The sequence below is a fragment of the Aotus nancymaae genome, unplaced genomic scaffold, assembly GCF_030222135.1.
Source record: "Aotus nancymaae isolate 86718 unplaced genomic scaffold, 86718_ANA_hifiasm-v0.15.2.pri h1tg000004l, whole genome shotgun sequence".
In the NCBI taxonomy this organism is placed as follows: Eukaryota; Metazoa; Chordata; class Mammalia; order Primates; family Aotidae; genus Aotus; species Aotus nancymaae.
Genome location: NW_026988415.1, coordinates 68,572,142 through 68,587,402, shown reverse-complemented (window position 1 = coordinate 68,587,402; position 15,261 = coordinate 68,572,142). Strand labels below are relative to the sequence as shown.

The following is a 15,261-nucleotide window of genomic DNA, read 5'->3' as shown; positions in this document are numbered from 1 at the left end:
TTTTTTATTTTTGAGATGGAGTTTCACTCTTGTCCCCATGCTGGAGTGCAATAGCACAATCTTGGCTCACTACAACCTCCACCTCCCAGGTTCAAATGATTCTCCTGCCTCAGCCTCCTGAGTAGCTGGAATTATAGCCGTGCACCACCATGCCCAGCTAATTTTTGTATTTTTAGTAGAGACAGGGTTTCATCATGTTGGCCAGGCTGGCCTCAAACTCCTGACCTCAAGTGATCCACCTGCCTGTGCCTCCCAGAGTGCTAGGATTATAAGCATAAGCCACTGCACATGGCCCATGGGTTTTAAAACAAAGGGAAGGACCCTTCAATACAATAATAGGTAATATTTATTGAGCCTTTTACACATGCACCAGTAACCACTATTTTAAATGCTTTTTGTGTCTTATCTCATTTAATTCTCTCTCAAATCCTGTGAGATAGGCATCATAATTATTCTCACTTTACTGGTGGGGAAGTTGTGGTAGGTCTTACTGTTAGCAAGAGGAAGGCTTGAATTCAATCTGGGCAGTCTGACTTCACACTTTATGCTCTTAAATGTTATCTAACCCAACCCCACCATTTTATAGATGAGGAAATTGAGGCCCAGAAGGAAAGTATCTTGTTTAAATTCTTAAATCAATTTCGTGGCAAAGCTAGGAGTAGAACCAAGGCAATCTGGATTAGTAATGTGTAGCTTTAACTAGTTTACTCGGCTATTGATAATAAATTAACTTTAATAAAAAATGTTTAACATAATGATCCTTCTAATTTTATCTTTAACATGTTATCTTTCTCCAAATGAAGATCAATGGCTTTTTGAGCCAGGAGTTTACTAATTTTCTTAGATGAACGCCTAATAAAAGGAGAAATATTTGGGGAAGGGAGATGGAGTTATTTCTAAGGAATCAAAGTAGGAACTATTAGTTAAACACTTTACATCTACTACACAATTGTTAAATATGACCTGACTGCTCGCCTGGTGCCAAGGCTTTAATACAAGGTTTCTTTTTATTGTTGTTGGCGGTAATTAGAGGGTCTGGGATATAGAGAGATTAACGTAATTGGTCCCAAATCACGTAGCTAGTAAGTGATGGATCTAAGCTTACTCTCAACTCTGATTACAAAATAAGGAGAAGAACAGAAGGTGAGATATTGGCTACTGGCATTTCATAACATTGGTCCCTCCATAACAATGGACAGAGGTTCTTTTCTTCTAAGGTACTTAAGGACAGCAAATCATTAGTTATTTTATATGTGATTATTTATCTTAAATTGGCCACTGTGTGTTTTTAAACTATCAAATTATACCTGTCTGTTTTGTCTATGAGCTCCTAGAGGGAAACACATGTGCTTTATATTTCAATTCAATTTACAAACAATTCTTTGTTTTCCTAGCATCTAGCACAATACCTGACACAGAGTCAACTATTTATTGAATAATGGCTATAAATAATAATATTTATCATATTTTTGACATGTTAATATGGTTATGGTAGGAAATGATTTTTGAGTTACAGACATGGGACTGTGATAAGACATAAAGGGCTTTGCCAGCTCTGGTGAAAGTCTTTGAAGATTATCAGACTGTGCAATATTGAGGAAGTTTACTGCACCTCTCTTTGTCCCAATTTTCTTATATGTAAACTACAAAAGATGCATCCTTTGCAGGGTTGTTGTGAGAAATTATAATTCAGGTAAAGTAGCTGGCACGTAGTAGACAATAAATAAATGAGTTATCATCTTGGGTCAGTGAAGAAGAGATAGACTAAGAGATTCCATTATGATGTAGGGAAGATGTTTCAGGGAATTCATGCCCCTAATATAGCAGTTTTTACTTTGTGACTTCCCCAAAATTCTACGTAAAATTCTGAATATGTTTGTTTTTCTGGGGAGAAGATCCACTGATTTAATTCATTTCTTAAAGTGGTATGCAGCCTAAAAGTTTAATAACTATAGCTCCAATTACTTTTAAGTAGAAACATACATTAAAACAGTGCCATAATCACCCCTCCCCAAAATTAGGTCCATCAAAAGCTCAAATCCAAGACAGATCAAATGTCTTTAAACAAAGGATTTACTATCTTCCCTCTAAACTCTGGTATATCGCGACTTTTGCCAGGGAAGAACAAAAAAGGAAACCACAGGGATAAGAATGGAATCATTCCCTTACCCCAACCTCACCACTAGTTTAGTGCAAGAAGAAACTTTATCTAAGGCCATGTTCACCAGAATATACCTGTGAATCCTGCATAGAGTGAAGAATATGCATTTGGAATCTCTATCACATGTGAAACTTCTAGAAAATGGGAGAAATGAAGACTTAGAGCAATAAATAGGTCTGGTCATAGGGGCTTTAACTGCTTTGTCCCTCATTCTCCATCCTTTCTGACCCCATTAGCCCTGAAATTCAAAACCTCCTTTACTTTTTAAATTAATGAGTTGGGCTTTGGTTTAAATGTCTGATGGTCCATGGTGAAGTGAAAAAGACAATACAGTGCATATTAAACAAAGGACTGATTGTCTTTTGGTATTAAATGATCTTCTGTGATTTGACAATAAATAGTTTTTGTTTTTAAATACTCCCTACTGAGCATAATAAAAAGTTGGCTACTCTAAAGACTCTCCTTTCCATTTTTCTCATTAAAAAATTTCCAGGCCCTGCCTGGGCAACATAGTGAAACACTGTCTCTACAAAAAATACAAAAATTAGTCAGGTGTGGTGGTGCACACCTGTAGTCCCAGCTCCTTGGGAGGCTGAGATGGGAGGATCACTTGAGCTGGGAGGTGTAGGTTGCAGTGAGCCAAGATTGTGCCACTGCACTCTAGTCTAGGGAGCAGAGCGAGACACTGGCTAAAAAAAAAAAAAAAAAAATTCCAGATGTGAAATCCAAGTTCGAAAATCACAATATTGCAATAGTCCAGGTGAAATACCATGAAAACTTGAATTAAGGCAGTGGCAACGGTGACAGAAAGGCAGGATAATTGAGAGTGACTAGTTGGATGTGAGGTTGGAAGAGGCATGAGTTGCTGGCTTGGATGGATGGCAGCATCATTCACTGAGCTAGGGTACACTCAGAGGGTAAAGAGCTAGAACAAACTCAGACTTGAATAAATGTCTGAGGATGTTGCAGAATGTCAAACTAGAGACAGCCAGCCTACAAATGAAAATGTAAGCCAGGAACATGGGGGAGATTTGTGGACATCTAGTGGTAGCTGAAGTGGTAGAAGTGGATGAGGTTATCCAGTGAGAAGAGAGACATTTCCTCATGCACGTTTTCCAAATTCTTTGAGTAGTGGTGTTTAAAACCAAGGAAGTGACTGTTGGCTCATGTTTGCCTCAACAACATTGCTATGGTTAGCCAGAAAACTTCAGGCTCTGATGGGTGACTCAAATGGTTTGGGCAGTTGAAAATAAAGTTCAATTTTTCTAGACATAACAAATATTTTGAAATACTGGGCACTGTAGGGACTGAGTTTGGAAAAGTCCTGAATAAAGGAAACAAGGTCCATGAGTGAGTGGTAAGTGACCTGATGTAGGAACTGTAGGGAATTATGGAAAATCTGACATCTTTTGGGTACCAGGCAAATCAGCATTTATTACTTTCAATAAACAGCTTTAACATTTTGAGAGGACTGCATCTCTGCAGATTCCATCTGGATCACAAAACAAAGACACAATTTGTTTTAAGGTCTTTGAAGACTGGACACACTAGAAGATGATTCCTCAATTTGAGGGGCAAAAGAATCCCCTACACAAAACTCTAGCCCAGTGCTTCTCAAACTTCAACATGCACACAAAACACCTAGGGATCTTGTTAAAATTCAGCTTCTTATTCAGCAGTACTTGTGTAGGGCTTGGAATTTAGCATTCCTAACAAGTTCCCAGATGATGGTAATGCTGCTGGTCTATTCAAAGTGTTACTCAAAGTATTATTAGAACATTCTATGGCAATTTGACATTGATGAGTGGACTTGTCTCCAACAGGGTACCAACTTTTTGCAATTCGTTTATTTCCCCTTATGTTATGTTTGTCTTGAAATGTAATTTTACATGTTAAATCTAATACATTTAGGCTTTTATTTTGCATATCTTTTATTCCATTTAACTTTCTTAGAAATTCATTTTTATTGTGTTTTATAATAGTATTGGTCTGCGATGGATTGCAAAAACTATTGGTCCCTCGCCACAGATGGTTTGAGAAACACTGCTCTAGATGATAAAGAACGTTTTATTTGGGACACAGATGTAATTATAAATGGTTTGATTTCTATTACATATGATTCTAAAGCAGTATTTTAAACTTTTCTTTTTATTTATTTCATAAACAATAACAAAACTCAGCTAGGTAACATTATGACAGTTTCACCGTACATTCAGTCACAAATATTTGAAACCTTCGCAACAAGAACAACAAAACCAGAAGTGTTACAAGAATAATTTACAAGAAAATCTATAAAACAGCAAGAAGCTCACAAATGTTCATTTTCTTTTGCACAAGATCACTACACTCTTTCACAACATGTTTTGTGTTACAAAATTTTCAACAAAAGTGTATTTTTTTCTTTGTATTGTGGTTTCTAAAACCAGAAACTTTGAAGTAAATATCCTTTTATTAGCACCTAGTGGTGCAGAAAAAGGAAAACTCTCACATACAGACACTTCACAGCACTTTTCTAAGAAAAATATACACTTACAAAATATGTTACAAATTGGCACACTTAAAAATATACAAGATTTTGTAGGCGTCTTAAGAGTGATCCTTAAGCTTTATACTTCAATTGACTCTACAGGTTATTTATAAAGCTTAACTCTAAAAGAAAAAAAGGCAAATGATTTCTTAACATTTTTAAGTTGCAGTGTCATATGTCAAACAGAAACTTAGGTTACATTCATTAAAAGGGCCTCTAACGCTTTTGTTTTAAATTTTCTTAAATGCTTAAGGGGCTTGGGGAAGAAGAAAAAAATGGGATTAATCGTTTTCTTTAGCACCATAAATCAGCAACTTACTAAAGAGGTGCATTCAATTATATGAAAACTAAGGACTAGTACATTCAAAACTCTGTAGGCAGCAAACTCCAGTTAGTGCTACAGGTATCCCAGTAGAGCATCTTAAGATTTCTACCCTCTTCACTGGGAGTGAAAAACAAAAGGCCTCTTCTAGTTTTCATTCTAAGCCTTTTTTTTGTGCTGTAAATAACCAGTCATCTCTCAAAGAGGCAGAATGTTTTCAATATCTCTTTTCTTCTTTTTGAAATGGGATGTCATTCTGAGACTCAGAAACCCCTGAGCTTGTTAGATGGACAGACATCCTTTCCGTCTTATGTGCATGAGTGTTTCTTCAGTGTCTTTAGTATCAATTTACCCAGATACTGATTTTGAAACCCTCATTCACACCCTAAACTTTGTACTAAACCTCTATCTTTTACATTGTCCTTCTCCAATGTCTTATCTCTTAGTTACGATTCTGAAACCAAGAGTACATCTCAAGTATCATGTAGCTGCAATGGGAGATCTGCTTCACGACTGTAGCTAGTGTTTAATGCTGAGTAAAAAATGTGCCTTAAAGGGTAGCCTGAGTACTGTCATCAAAATAATCACATGCTGGTTGAGGACCCTCAAGCTGATGACAGTGTTTCCCAAGTTAAACAGCCCAACTAAAATTTTTTTCTCCCTTATTTGAGTCTTTGAGAAACCTTTACAAAATCCCTGGCCTACAATGTGTTGACAGGATTCCTGTGTGTTACTAAAAGTTTGATTTTGGTACTAAATCTTCCAAATATAACTACAGGCATAGTAAATTTTATGGTTAGAAAACAAACCAACCTCACATTAGTTTTATTTTATAAAAAGAACATGTTCCTTTAGTGATGGGCAGTCATTAAAAAAAATCTCTAAATGAAAATGGGAACTCCTTAAATTAGATAATTTCTCAATAATAAAGGAGAAAACAAACATTTCTATTTCTAGCAATAGTTAGGACTAGCTAGTGCTCCATGCTCCTCTTCAGCATAGAAACTTAGCTCTCTTCAATTCTTGGAACTGTTCTGAGAGCATCTGTAAGCTGAAGACATGTTGGATCTACATCACACTGGTCCAGCTTGTTAATAGCAAGCATGGCTAAAAGGTCCTTGGATATGGTTTTTCTCCTTTAGGCAGTAAATACTATTAAAACCTAAACTAAAACAGAAACTTTCTAGAACTGCAAAACCTCACATAACAGGACTTAGGATGCTTGCTAGAGTTGTTTATAGCTTTTGAAGCATCCTTTTGCCTCTCTCTTACACACACATACTCCCCTTCCTTGCCCCCTCACACACGCAGATGCTTCCCAGCAAGGAAAAAATTCAGAGAAGGTGAAAGTTGTCACAAAAGCCCACCTAGCACCAAGGACTTCAGTGAGATGGCTGAAGAAGTGATGGTCAAAGTAATGCAGGAGGTTTGAAAACATTAGGAAAAGGTAAGGCCTTGACACATAGTTGCACAGAGTAACAAGAAGTCAGAAGGGAAAGCTGGGAGGAAGCAGCATATGTGAAGAAGCTGGTATGAGACCTTGGAGAGGCAGAGAGGATGGTCACTGGTTCAAGCCAGTTATCACAGCCCAAGCATGACCCCCAAAGTCTCAATACCCTGCTCCATATAGTATAGCACCTAACCAGGGCAGGAGATGAGACCTATTCTTACAGATCTTCAGGGAAAAGGAATTTCTAAGTTTCCTCAGTCTTGTGATATAATGTGTCCATGTGTGCATGAATGTGTGTTTAAAATTATATTTGAGGGATGAAATATCACCTATTGGGTACAATGTACACTATTTGGGCAATGGGTACACTAAAAGCCCAGATTTGACCACTAAGAAATATATCCATGTAACACAACTGCCCTTGTACTCTAATCCATACAAATAAAAAATTAATTAAGCAATTAGATTTGAACATAGACAAAGCAATTAAAGGCAATTGAGAATGAGAAGGTTTCCCTCTGAACTTCCAGAAGAAAGCAGCCTAAGGTTGTTGAGCCCTGACAATTTTGGGCAGATGGGATATAAGACCATAAAAGAAAAATTCTAAGAATTTTCTTAAAAATTCCTAGAATTTCTTGGTCCTAAGAAAAGACCAAGGTCTGAGATTAAGTAAGAAGAATTAGGGAGGTTACTATTTCCAGGAAAGTAAAGATTAAATGGGACTCCATTAGAGAGGCAATACTAGGAAACAGCTTCTAAGAGAGGAGAGATTAGAAGGGAGTGGTAATCAGGAATTTCAGAGAAAGGATAATATATATTTCTGACTTGAAATATCAGTGATAGGGCAAAACACTATTTTTATACTCGACTAAGGCAGCTGGTTATTACAGGAAGAAAAAGAACTGTGAGAGCAGAGGCAGGACCAACAAAATGCTAAATGATGGACATCTCAGAACACAATGTACTGAGAGGAATATTAAATGTAATTAAGAGAATAAACATCTTCTGCCTTGGCCTATTGCTTATTTCTCAAACTCTGTTTCTTGTTATGTTTCAGTACAAAGTGACTGGTTATGTGTCACTAATTTATATGTTAAAAACATATAATACACTTCAGGCCAATTAAAAAGGTGCTTTAAAATAACAGTTCTCTTTGGAGAAAGGGATGAACTACGCCCTAGAATTGGCCCTTAATGGGCTCCATAGAAGCAACTGAAAGAGTTTCCATTCCAAAGGACTTAACGATAGCAAATTCTCACAAGGAAATTGTTTCCAACAGTTTCAGGCTGTCGTTCTACCCCACTCACACCCCATTCTCCAAAGCTGAACTGATACTGAAAAAAAACTGGGACAACTGCTCCCATATTTATTTTTATAAAAACACATTGTATTAATGGAATCTTTTCTTTATTTTTTCATTAATTGCCACCTTTTGATTACATAGAAAGCACTCCACTCCTCTAAGCCAGCAGGTGACTTTGAGGTCTAGAGTCTTGGGGATCACAATACAGGCAGAGTTGATGATACCAAGCCAAAACTCAGCTGCAAAACAGAAAAACAAAAACAAAAACAAAACAAATACCAGTTCCTAGGGACTGGCCATAGCATTTAGTACAGCTAGCTATCAGAGCAGAGAAATAGAAGAAGGTTTTCCAGTTTGGTTATTTTCCCTTTTAGATGGTAGCTATAGGGCAGGAGACATGTTTCATCTGGTGCCTTTCCACTAAGTAATTTTCCAGGGCTCACTGCACATAGAGCATCAAAGCCTAGGAATGGGCCTCAACAAGCCTCACAGAATGCTCCTCAGCCACTTATCCCCACAGACACAAGAGACTGATGCTGGGAACACACACGATCAAGAACACAGGCTTGTTCATTTTAAGATCCAGCTGTAAGGAGTAGAGCAGGCTGGTGAAAGGAATCATGGACTGGGAAGTGTATTTACTTATATACATGGCAGGCTTCCTTCCATTTCTCTCTGACTACTTTCAAATGTTGCTTCTCTGTTTGTGAATACATTTAGGTGGCATTGACTAGGTAGGTTCATATTTTGCTTAAAATTTTCCTTTTGAAACATCTTCCCCTTTTTGTTAAATACCCTTTTTCCCTTCCCATTTATTCTCCACCCTCCCACCCCAGCCTATATATTCACAAGTTAATAGGTTAGTAACAATATTAATAAGAATAGCAACAACGACAACAACTAACAATATTAATAATATTAATCCCCTATATCTGTATAGCACTTTATGATCTACAAAGCGCTTTCACATCCATTATCTCATCTGTGCCATAATGCATCAATCATGATGCATAGGCCTTCAATTGTGCAAAGAAAAGAGATCAAGTGTTAGAAGTCAACTGGTGAATAAAGGGGAAGAAAAACTAGTCGTGAGGAATGTCAGAGATGTGAATGTTTTTTTAAAAGTATGGGGAGGACTGAATTAAAAATGTGATTTAAAAATTTGTACTAAAAATTGAGATTTAAATTTAGCATGTGGCATCAAATACTGGTTGTCCTCAGACTAAGTATATAAGGCCAAAATCAGTTGTTGCCACAAATTGTTCATCTTATCTGATAGTAAATGTACTTTACACATAGGAAGAAAAATTTGGTTGAACTGGGATGCCTTAACATTTTCTTTAAATGACATTGGCATTGCAAGATTAAACACTGAAAGAACACTAAAGCCATGATATGAGTGCACTTTTGACAAAACTGGAATAAAACATTTAGGAAACTATTTAAATAAAAGCATTCTATATACTTCATTTATCATTACTGTTGATTTTATAGCTATTTTTATAATTTATCCCAGACTATTATAAAATATATAAAACTGAGATATAAAGTATCAGCTATATAACTTTGCACTTTAAATAATTTTCAGCTACAGATTTTGCTTTTAGAAAACAAACTTTCAAAGCAGCTGTTTTGTTTCCTTGTAAAAGGTTCTGTAAATGCATATACTTGGGTCCCTGATGGACTTAGCTGTTGTGGCCTTCAGACTTTTCCAACATTTTAACCCTTAGACAATGGAACAAACAAATCTTTATTGTGCCTTGTTTAGCTGTTCATGTTTCCACACAGGACAGTAGAGTTTAAAACTTTAAAAGAATGTATGTGTGTGTATATACATACATATATATATATATATACACACATACATATATATACATATATATGTTTGAGTGTGTATATATCCATTTAAAAATTATTAATGAGCTTTAAACTATGGGTGAATCTGTGAGATGAGGTAAGAAAATTTGGCACATTTCAAACAGTATCCTTTACATTTTGGTAAATTGTGTAACACAACATATTTTTCCACCATGATCTACAGGTGCTATCCACATAAGTGGGGGTTGTTAATAGCAAGAATCACTGGAATGTTTCTAGTAAATTAACAGGGACAAGTTCCCCAAACACAACCAAATGTTGATATAGAAGTAAAAATATATACAGTACAGTCACTTGTTTGTAGTTTGGCACAATGTTTTCCATTTTTTTCCTTGTGAGTAAATAGTGCATAAACTACTTGTGCAACTGTAGGACTTTTTGAGTCTCTTACATAGAACATCAGATTAAAGTTTGCTCCAAAGACGTATTCCCACAATTTAAAATTCTTTTCTTTAAGCACTTACATATTAACATACATACCACAAGGCATATTTTGAAAGAAATAAAACACAAACATCAAATGTCTTTCTGGAAAATGCGAGTCTCTTCTTCAAAGACAGGTAAAACCCAAAAGGTTGTTTCTGCTTTTAGGAGATTGTAGTTAGAATCCCTGCAGAAAAATCAAACAATTTATGCCATCTTAGTTAGTTTTAGTGTATGTCCCACAAAGGGATCATATAAGCTAAATTTGTTAACATCATACTAGATGCCATATGATGTAGAAAAAGATACAAATAGCACGGGGCACTAGAAAGCCCTCCTGATTGCCACATGTCCAGATTTTGTTTTCCAACAAATGCTCTTTTTGTTTAAATGATCTTGGCTTTTTGTCTACGTGATTTTTAAATTCTATTTTCCAAAATCTGTCTTACTGCAAAGACTTTCACTTCCAAAAATCATTCAAGAGCATATTTTAGTTCTGTTTTCTTAATATGTAATAACTAGTGATGAATAGCAGAAGAAAAAATAGCTTTCTTAGAGCTTATCCCTAGCCAAGCCACGACAAAATTGCCCAATCTTTTGGGTGGCTTAAAGGTATAGGGATTTTCATGCACTTCAAAATTTTCTTTTTAATTTTAAAAAGAAGGGAATGGGACAGTTTCTTTCATGCAAATTTTTACTTTTAAGAGGGAAAAAATGAGGGCCTGCAGGCTTAGTAGGTAGTAAGGGTGCATCATCTCAGCCATATTGGTGCAGTATTACCTCAGTTTTTCAAAAGAAGCTGTCCCAGACTCATCCTTGTGGACCTGCTCTCGCTCCATGTGCTTTCCCTTACATTTCTCATCTCTCAGGGCCTTGGAGCTGGATTTGTGACGATACAACTTTTTGTGTGTCGGTCCGTTATTGCCTAAAGTGCTCATGTTACTATACTTTTTATCAAAGAAGGTAGAGCGAGAGTCCTCGTTATAACCAGGTATGTTTGCACGACCAAGATCACCTGTTGCTGCTTTCCCATTGCTTTTGCTGACACCTTTGATTGACCTGTGATTCTTAGTGGCTCCTGGTGGCCCACTGTTGATCTTTTTCTTAGACTCCTGTGGTGTCCCAGCCAATATTTTGAGGGTTTTTAATTTTAGACTATTGGACTCAGGGGAGTAGAATATGTTGGGATCCCCATGGTGCTCCATGGGTTCCCAAAGGGGCTCTATGGAGGCCATCATGAATCTCTGCACATCTGCCATACCAGAGGCAATGTTGGACAAGATATAGGAAGGCTCCTGAAATTCCCGTTGGTCATCATCCAGAAGGGTGTTGGTGTTGGTGCCCATGCTCATTTCACTCCAGCCTGGGCTGCTTTCCTTCCCCAAGGCCCAATCTCCACAAAGTCCCTTTTGACTTGGCATCTTCATAGAGGCCATAGGGCCACCATGCTGGATACATTCAGCCAATGTCTTCCCAGTGGAGGATATGCTGTTGGTTTGGCCTCCTCCACGGCTAATGCCAATTTGCATTTTCTCTCCATTTATGGCAGCCATGTATTTCCCTTTCTTTGTGGACTTAGGCACCTGGCGGGAGTTTTTTCCAGGTGGCTTTTCAATCCCCTTGTTGTTGCCTTTGAGGGACTTTTTCCTGGTGTTTTTCTGAGAAGAGCTTTGGTTCACAGCCCCATTCTTGCTGGGTGAACTTTTCTTTCTTGATTTTGACACTTTGTTGTTGGTACTAGTTTGACCAGATGGATCATTAAATGTTGACAGGCAAGGGTTTTTTTGGAGCAGGCTGACAGAATCCTCATCATTGAACATATGGAACTGAAACTGGTGGTTATTTAAAGTAAATCCATCCTCCATTTGGACCTGCCGTGAAAGGGTACTACAGTCCCACTTGATTTTTTCCACATTGTCCAAAGGTCCTGGGACACCCTCTTGGAACCCCTTCAGTGGTCCTAGTGTCTTGATACTCTCACATCTGGCAATTTGAGGGGAAAGACTAGGGGTGTCTGGTGGGGACATCTCTGAAAGGGAAGAGTGGCGGAATTTGTCAGGGGTGAAGTTGGATATATCCAGGAGGTCAGTGGACTCCTTTAGTGGTGCTATCTCATCAATGCTCTGCTGGATCACCAGCTTAGGGCTGCAATGGGCCAGGAAATCATCAGTGATATCATCATCACCATCCTTTTCACAGGACTTCAAGCTTAAGGAACAATAATTACTTGAGCTGACAGAGAGTGGGGCCATTGAATCAAAGCTAAAGAGCCGACCATCATCCATATTGACTGGCCCCTGCTGGAAAGGAAAGCAGATCTCTCCATTACTAAAGTGACATAATTGGTAAGAGTCATCAGATGGGATTTGGGTGTCTTGTACAGAGTCATACAGGACCTTGTTGCAATTACTGCCACCACTATTGAGGCAGATTGGATTGTATGTCGTAGGTGTGAGGTTATTTTCCATGGAGACTACTTGGGAGGCTCCAAATTCACCGGATTGGGTTGGAGCTATCTCCCTTGAGACTTCAGCCACGAATTCCTGGGTGCCAGAAGTAGTCTTGTTGGGCCATACATTTCCATAGTTGCTTGATTCCATTTTAAAGTTATGAGATGACTGCTGCAGCTCAGAATCAGAGGATGAGGTGAGCACACAATCCTGGGTAGGCTGGAGAGGTACAAATGATTTTTCGGTTTGAGTGAGGCTGCCTTCATTTTGGTCTGGAGAGTGGTGGCTGAAGTATGAGATACTTGTGTTATTTGACAAATCAGAGGCATCTAACAATGTCTGCAGATACCCTCCAGGGATAACAGGTATATTAGTGGTAACATTAGCAGATGATAAAGGCATTTCAGAAGAGCAGGTCGTTGGTAGAAAAGTGGAATTCTTAGTAACCTTTCCCTCATGAAATTCAGATAGATGGGAACTGTTTGAGATCCCAGTAATAACTTCATTCTTCAAATTGGCCTTAGAGGATTGGTCTTCCAAGAGAGGGCTCATTTGAACAATTGGCTTGCTTTCTTGCCCAGCAGCTTTGACTTTCTTAGATTTTAACCTAGCTTCGCTTTTAAATTTGATTTTGTTGAGCACTTTCCTCTCTGGCCCCTTGAACTCTGTGTCTTGGGCTTTGACTTTCACTGAGTCAGGACCTGTGATGTCATTTAAATGTGATCCATTTGCACAGCTAGGGGCAGCCAGAGTTGCTGACTTCAGTGTACCTTTTAGGCCTCCATCTTCTTTACGATTGCTAGCTTGCCTCTGATCATTGCATAACGAAACCTGTTTACTACTTGCTGAAATTTCAATGGATGGGATTCTTTGAATCCTGTGCCTATTGCCAAGTTTAGATTTTCGTTTGCGAGCAGGTGGCAGAAATGTTACCTCAAAGCTACCTGGTTCAAAGCTTTGCTTTTGGGAAAAAGGTGTCTTGATGGAGTCCGTGTTGGTGTTTCTGTGCTTCTTCTTCTTTTGCCAGAAGCCTTTCAAGGGTGCCAGCTTGGCATATTTGTTGAGCTGACTCTCACTCAAATTCACTGTTGTCTCACTGGCATCCACCTTACCCAACTTCACCAGCATATTTTTCTCACCTTTAAAGCGATTAATGATGATATATTTGATAATAACAGGGGGCTCCTTACGGGTCACTTTTCTTCTCTTTTTGGGACACCATTCATCATCATCTTCCTCTTTGGAACCAACTGGCATCCATTCCTTCCTCTCATTTACTTTTTCACCCTCTAGTGAGTCAACATCATATAGATAATCTTCACTGTATCTGACTTTTCTCTTGGCTCGCAGCCCGTAGTTTTGCTGGGAGGAGGAGCTGCCAGAGTTGGTGTCCCGAGCCATATAGCGACTACAGTCCTTGATCTCACCCATAGCATCATATGAGACCTCAATGAAGGAACTATCATCACTAAAATTCCCTGATGTCTCCAAGGAATTGGCAAGATGGCCCTGCTTTGGATTCTTAAGTTGCTCTACTTCAGTCCCACTGCATGGTTTATTTAAGGCAGATTTTTCTCCATTATCCTTTCCATCTTTCTTCTCTACACCTTTGTCTTCTTGTCCTTCCTCTTTACCTTTCTTCTTGTCCAAGTTTTTATCTTCCTCCCCCCAGATGATGCTCACATCAGGGACCTTGAATTGGGAAAAATCACTGCTCTGCTTCAGGGCTCCACTCTTAGACTCTCGCTTGGGGCAAGTAGTAAAGACGCTGGGGAAAAAGTTGAATTGGGCATCTTCCTGCATCAAAAGAGTAGTCTTGTCTCGAACATTGTCCTGAAAGGACTCATATCGAATTTTCAGGGAGCAGACATCACTGCCTAGTGTTGATTCATCATCATCAAACATGTAGTTATCCACATCTTCTTCAGAGAATAGGTTGACAGATAGCTCATTCTTGGAACAGAGGTCAAGCAGTTCAATCTTACTTTCACTAATGAAAGTCTCAAAGTAACCCCAATCCTGATTGGAATTTGCAAGCAAAGCTTCTTCTGTATTGCACTTGTCTAACAGTAATGCCTCATAATAGCTTTTCTGAGCTGAATCCTCCAAGTCAATGTCAGGTTTCTCAGTTTCTCGTCTGTCTCCTACCCTTGATTTATGTAGGGGGAAGCCTAGGAGCTGGTCTGAGAGCAGCTGCTCTCCATATTTCATATTTTCTCCAGCATTAATACACTGAATCCCTATATCAGAGACTGCACATGTTTCATAATCCCTGTTTAGATCACTAACTTTCAGACTGATCCCTGGCTCAGGATCTACTGCATCCTTGGATTCCATGAAACAGCCTAAGCAAGTCCGACTTGGTTGTATGAGGCAGTCCCCATTCAGAGCTGACATGCCTGCAGGCTCCATTATGGCAAATGGAGTTTTCTCACACTCATTGGGAAGTGACCATGTGTTCAGACCTTTTGCAATGCCAGATGTGAGGGAGATGGCATTCACAGAAGCACTATTAGCAGCATGCTCGGGTGCTTCAATCAGGCCCAAAGGAGAGGGCGGGCTCTGCATACAGGGCTTCTTAGAGGGTAGAGGCAGGAGACCTCTGGGATACATCACGGTTTCCTTTTGTGCCACCGGTATAGGCTGGATAGGTGCAGCAGCTTCTAGAGCTGCAAATGATTTCGTTGCCACATCTTGGTCCTCTGAGTCTAGAGAAAAGGGAAAGAAACGACAGGAATAAAATTAAG

At 38.7% G+C, this 15,261-nt stretch overlaps 1 protein-coding gene across 1 annotated transcript in view; it reads right to left on the bottom strand.

Annotated features, from left to right (window-relative positions):
- Nucleotides 1–3,575: 3,575 nt before the first annotated feature.
- The window catches only part of NEXMIF (neurite extension and migration factor), a 211,240-nt gene continuing 199,554 nt past the window's right edge, over nt 3,576–15,261 (bottom strand). The window contains exons 3-4 of the mRNA XM_012455782.3: nt 10,845–15,222; nt 3,576–10,251 (exon numbers count right to left, since the gene is read on the bottom strand). Of these exons, the coding sequence (XP_012311205.1) occupies nt 10,158–10,251; nt 10,845–15,222 (4,472 nt within the window). The 3' untranslated portion in view covers nt 3,576–10,157. The remainder of the gene's footprint in view (nt 10,252–10,844; nt 15,223–15,261) is intronic.